This window comes from Phaethon lepturus, unplaced genomic scaffold (assembly GCF_000687285.1).
Source record: "Phaethon lepturus isolate BGI_N335 unplaced genomic scaffold, ASM68728v1 scaffold9193, whole genome shotgun sequence".
NCBI classification, from domain to species: domain Eukaryota; kingdom Metazoa; phylum Chordata; class Aves; order Phaethontiformes; family Phaethontidae; genus Phaethon; species Phaethon lepturus.
In genome coordinates, this window is record NW_010529717.1 from 1 (window position 1) to 5,997 (window position 5,997).

General features: G+C 42.1%; 1 protein-coding gene across 1 annotated transcript in view; it reads left to right on the forward strand.

Moving 5' to 3' along the window:
• Positions 1–13: 13 nt before the first annotated feature.
• Positions 14–5,997, forward strand: part of LOC104618441 (Wilms tumor protein homolog) — a 23,292-nt gene continuing 17,308 nt past the window's right edge. The window contains exon 1 of the mRNA XM_010284030.1: positions 14–162. Within this exon, the coding sequence (XP_010282332.1) occupies positions 14–162 (149 nt within the window). The remainder of the gene's footprint in view (positions 163–5,997) is intronic.

The window sequence follows — 5,997 nt, forward strand, 5'->3', positions numbered from 1 at the left end:
GGCCGAGGGCGGGATGCTGGCGGAGGAAAGGGAGGAGGAGGAGGCAGCCAGGCGGCGCGAAGCCCTCGGGGCCGGTGCCCGGCCGCTGGACAGCCTGTGTCCGCTGCCTCCGGTAGTCCTGCTCTGGGCTGGTTGTCCTCCGGCCCACCCGGAGGAGCATGAGTGAGGACCGAGACCCGCTGGGTCGCTGCACTGCCCCAACCTCACCTTGTTTCACCTACGACCACCACCAGAGCCACCTCTTGACCTGGGCTGAGACCAAGCCAAAGGTCTCCTATTCTGCCCTGAGTAGAACGTTGTCTGTGAAAACTCCCCTAACAGAAGGTAGGTATCGCCAACTTGCTTTGAGACGTTGCTGGCGTCTGAGCGTGTGCAGTCTCAAGTGAATAACCAAGCAGTCTAGAAAAGCCCACATAGATCCATGCTTTCACGTAGTTGTCCATGAATGTGAAAATCTTGTTCAAGATGGACTTTGTGTACAGTGCTGTAGCGTGATAAAGGAAAAAAAAATATTATGGGTCTGCTTCTAGCTCATTCACAAATGGTGGCTGAAGGTTAGAGGGAGAAGATAGTAGCGTAGTCAACTATCTGTATTGAAATGAATGGGAGAATTGAGCCTAGAGAGATGTGTCAAGGAGCTCTCTCATGGTTAGAGAAGATCCCCAAAGCCTACAGTTGGGCACAGCTCAGTGTCTTTTCTGCTGATCCTCTCTTTTTAAAGGTTATTTCCTACTTTTTTATTTTCCATAAATGTTTTTGATTTCCTCTTTAAACTGTACCCTTTAAAGATCAGTCATTGCAATATTAGACACTGTTATGTCTCTTCTGAAGAAAATATCCTGCAAAATGGAGAAACACATCAACCTTGACCGAGGTCCAAGTTATTAAAGCAAGGAAGAGGTTATTCTTTGGGGAACTCAGTTAAAAAAAAAAAAAAAGACACAATAGAAATGTTAAAGGAGTACCGAACAAAATAAATGGCTTCTTACTTGTCCAGGAGTCAGACTGTTAGCAGTGTAAAGTATGTGACCTAGGATGCATGAAGCGGCGGGGGGGGCGGGTAGAAATCAAGATGAATGATCTATGGTAAAACAAAGCTGAAAGTTTTGGTATAGGCCAAGATTGTAGAATCTGTGGAAAATCAGTGCTAGACATAGCCTCATCACTAGTAATACGAGCCAAAATAGTTATCTGTCTTTTCTGGCTGCGAGTTACAATACACAGTACCTCCAATCTCAGTTGCCATGAACATAAGGTATTCTTCCCAAGATTTACATCTTTAAAATATATGAACTGTTCATAAGTGATTCCCAGGCGTTTAGTATTTCAGATGCTTTTCTCAATCTTGTAGTTGTAATTTAAGAATTTTGGAATCAATCTTTCTGTTGAAATATGGAGCTTCTAGATTCTGTCCAACGATGAACAGTTCTTGTTTAGCTCCTTGCCTTGAGTTCTCCTCAGCAATTCTTCCTGGCTTCAATAAGACTTCTGCACATTATAAGAAGGAAGAAAACGTTAAGTTTTGCAGTAAGTTCTGCAAATGGTTAGACAACTCTACAGTTACATAAAACTTATGGGTCATACACTTTATACTTGACAGTAGACCAGTTAAGTAGCTTGCCTTCTGGGTTCGTGTTAGGTGTTGAGTTTAATGTACTGAAATGAAGCTGTTGCCATGCATTTCAGGTAGAGTTAGTTAACAGCTCCTACGCTTAAGTTATCTACTAGTTCATCAGAGAGCGTTCTGGTTTTAGCTGTTTACATTCTTGCCAATATTTGACCTATCAGCTCCAGAAGTTTGAAATTTGGCAAGGAATACTGTCAGGTGGCCAAAGCTGTGTCCTTTTCAGCCATTGTGTAGATCACTCCCATGGAGTTGCAAGCTTATGAACAGTCCTGTTCGTGTGTGATCAGAAGCAAGAGCCTGGCATCTAACCTATGTAATGATTGTATGTACTCGACTCCTGCTTCAGCCCATGGCTTTTAAGGGCTTAGAAGATTTTTCTCCTGATTTTTTTTTTTTTCTCCTTGGCTATTTTAACATCAGATACTGGAACCGAGGGCAAGAAGTTTCTTCGTCTTTGTGAGCTTTTGTCTTTGAGTGTTTTTAGTAGGTGTAAGCATTAGGGAGCTGCAGAAGACATGGCCTGAATGTCAAGCTGAGGTGGGCAGTAAAAGGTATGGAATAGAGTGCCTGACCAGTCATTGCTAAGTGGTGGAGAGAGACACATAAGGTGAACAGAGATGTTGTCCTTTGGCACAGTACAAGAACATGATAGGCTGTCAGGGGAAGGGGCAAGAGGTGTAAATGGGGAAGCAGATAGAAAAGGCTGCAGCCAGACTACTTCAGAACATGAAGTAGGTCCTAAAAGTTGAATTCTAGATGTTTCTACTTGCTGGCAAACCAAAAGGAAGTCTGACGCCGCAAAATAAGCTTCCCTCTGCAAGCAGTTGTCTCTGCAGAAGAAAACAACCCACTACTGCTTCCATATAATCCAAGTGACTTGAATCTGTGCTGTGGATTTTCACTTGGGTTCTGAATGCCAAAGATTGAGCTCAAGTTGTGCTTGTAACTCGTGTGAGGGAAGAACAGTCCTTGTGAGCTAGTGCCTTGATTATGTGTTGCCTGTTTGCCCAGGGACTTCTCTGTCACCTTCTGAACTTTCAGTAGACAAGAGGGAGGGCTGGCTTCTTGTCTGCGAGAGCTGTCACACAAACTGGCAGCTTCAAGGATCTGAAAGGAAAACTTCATGGTTAAGACAGTGAACATCACTGTGGGACTGGATTTTATCTCTTCAGACTGTTTGCTGGTGGTTTGTTCTTAATTTTGTGGTATTTTGTTTGGAGCAGCTGCAATCAGATTTATACTGTTGCAGGAAAGCCAGTGCGTCCTTTGTTTACTACCCTGAGAACTCAGGTCCCAGACATCTCAAAATGGATGTCCCATGTCAGTGGATACCTTTCCCCTCAGGTTCTGTCCTTAATATTTTTGTGTTGCTGTCTTATTTGTCCAATGTGGACAATACTGCTTCTCTTCACAGTTGTGTCGTAGAGGCAGACCTCGTGGCTATAAAACCCTCCTTGATATTTGGATGAGATCTGTATAAAAGTGACGTAGAAATGATTTATACCAAGCAGGAAATGATATGGCATTGTAGACAAGAAGTGTAGCCACACACACAAGACGTAACAGAAATATTGCATAGTTGTCTCTTCAGCTGCTGCTGAAGCAAAGAAATTTTGATCCATATTTCCAACAGTCATCTGAAATCAAGTATATAACCAGGCAAAATTTGTTTGTTTGTTTTTTCTTTTGGTTTTGCTCAGCTGTTAAGTAGTCAGCATGTTCCACAGACATTTGTATATATTGCTGTTCGCTCAGGCTCACTGGAAGGAAAATGAAGTATGATCTCTGCAGCACACTATTAAAACTGCATCTAAAACAAGACAGTGGAAACTTAGTTTGTCCAGGAGTGAATTGTAAAGGGTTTTGTGTTTAGCCATGATTGCATTATTAGTAAAATTTGGAGGTGCAAAATTTCCTGCTTGGGTTCAGTTCTGCAATCAACATGAGTTGGAAACGGGCAATGACCTATTGTCTCTAATACCGAATTTTCCCTTTCCCACTGATAGCTGAGGGTCTCATTTTGAAGGGAAGTGTTGGCTGAAATCCTGATTCCACTCAGGTCAATGGTAAAAAAACCCAAACCAAACAAAGACTACTGAAGTCAGAGAGACCAGGGTCCCCTGAAAATCCAGCGCCTTCCTTTCATCAACCAGCTGGTTTTCTCATTGGGGATGGCAGAAGGGCTGTAATCTGTGAAATCACATTTTTTAATATTCCTTTGCCTTGGAAAATGCAGATAAAAATGCAGCTTTATAGTCTACCCTCCATAATAGTACTAGACAAAAAACAGGCAGAAACATGATCTTCCATATAACTAATCAGAATCTTTTTGCTGTCTCCATACATATTTTTTCCCAGGGTGCTAGGATGGTAAATATTTTAGCAGAGGGAATTAACTCTACTTCTCTTCCTTTATGTTCTGTTATCAACGGGACTAGCCCACACCCTCACTTTGCCTCATTTTTGGCTCTGTTTCTAAACCCTAAAATTCCTGTTCCTGCATTGAAACACAATTAAATTGAGGCTTAATGTGGTGCCTGTTTTATGTAATCTCGCTTTCTGGCTTTTTTTATTCTTCCAAGTCTGAATCTCATGAATCAATGTGTATTCACCTTTCATCTGAAATTTTCTAACTCTCCTCAGTATGCCCTAAAGCTTCCCTTTTTTGGTTTCTGAAATAATAATAAAAAGCTTAACTCTTCAGATTAAGTTGTAACTGCTTTCTACATTAGACAGACAATTTCAGTTTAACAAAGTAAAAATGGTGTGAGAGAGAAATTGCAGCTTGATTATTTTTTAAAATATTCAGATTAGAATGTCATCTTTTATGAGGTTTTTTATAACCACTTAGATTGATACAACTCTCTAAAGCTGCTCTGTTTTTCATCACACGTTCTCATCTGTAAAACCTTCATTTTTATTAATCTTCGTACAATCTGTACAACTTTGAGATTAATCATTTTAAAAGAGCTACTCTCCGAGTGTTAAGGATTTGCTGGGCTAATGGTAAATGCAAGTGCTTCTAAATACTCTACGACACGTAGCGCTTGCTTAGCGTTTTATGTTGCATAAGTATCAGTCTTTGTTTCCCAGTTATCTAGAGTTACATTTTATGGCTATGTTTCCAGGACTGTTTCTGGCTGCCTAGAACCAGAGAGCAAAATATACTGGGTCCTTTTTTAACCAACTAACTGGGTGAATTCTAAATATTCATAGTCCGGTTCTGCCTTCGTGCAGTTCCCACTGAAGTTACAGGGAGTTGCATATTTACAAGTAAAGGCATAACTAGACTGTGAGGCCAAATCCTTCAGTCCTTGCTCGAACAAGAACTTCTGTTAGACCCTGGCAGCCCAGTTGGGCTGCATCTGGCCTTGCTTAGTTTTGACTCCTTTTAGGACTTGTGGAGGGATCAGTCTAGTGTCTCTCCTAACTATAACTCTGGGCCTTACTGGGGATTTTTTTTTGTCGTCTTTGGTTAATTCAACTGTTTGCCCCCTGATTATTCCCCTGGCCTTAGCTGAATTTCTCCTGGGGGCTGCTCAGCCCTTGGAGCGGGGGAAGACACAGCGTAGGAGCTTTGGCCACGCTCTCAGCCGTGCTCTGAGAGCACCTGCAGCAGGGCAGCGAGCGGCTCCCTTGGCAGTTCTTCAGGCTGCTGTGGTGTTGCCTGAGCAGCCCATGCTTCGGGGATTGAACCTGTGGGTCCTGGTCGCAGAAGCCCGTCTCTCCTGAAGTCTCACCTGGATTATCACTGTTTATCTCAACACATAATCTCTAATGCGTTTTCTTTTTGATTTGTAATGCGTATATTGTTAGTGGATCCGGGGTGTACAGCGTACCCACTGCAGTGCTTTGGTGGAGGTCTAGGCTGTTACCTAGTCCTGAGAATCTAGCGGGACAATTTTTCATTATTATTCTTATAGATTTGGTGGCCTAAGCATATGAGGCATTGTCTCTTTGCTTAGTTAAACATAGAGTGCCTGACTAGAAAAGCTGAAGGTTAAGGTTAACCTCTTAAGGTTTCCATCTACTTAACGTACTGCAGGTACAAATTCATCAGTTACTTGTATTGCTCATGTATGTGGGATCGCATCTGATGATTATCTCTCGTATGCAATAAAGCAAGTGTTTGAGTTTCAGTAATGTAGTTAGGAGATTTATGTTGGTTTTTCTATCAGCGCTTTTATTTTAGTATATAAATTGCAGTACTATGAAGCAAGCCGACTGTGCAAACCGTGGTATACATTTTGTGGCATACGTCACAGATGCATTGAGTAAAGAGGCTGGAAGAAAAAAAAGATTGTGTTTCACAGTGAGGTTATTATCGATGCAGAGCGAAGGTTGAAGGTCAAGAGAGCAGTGGTGTAGGG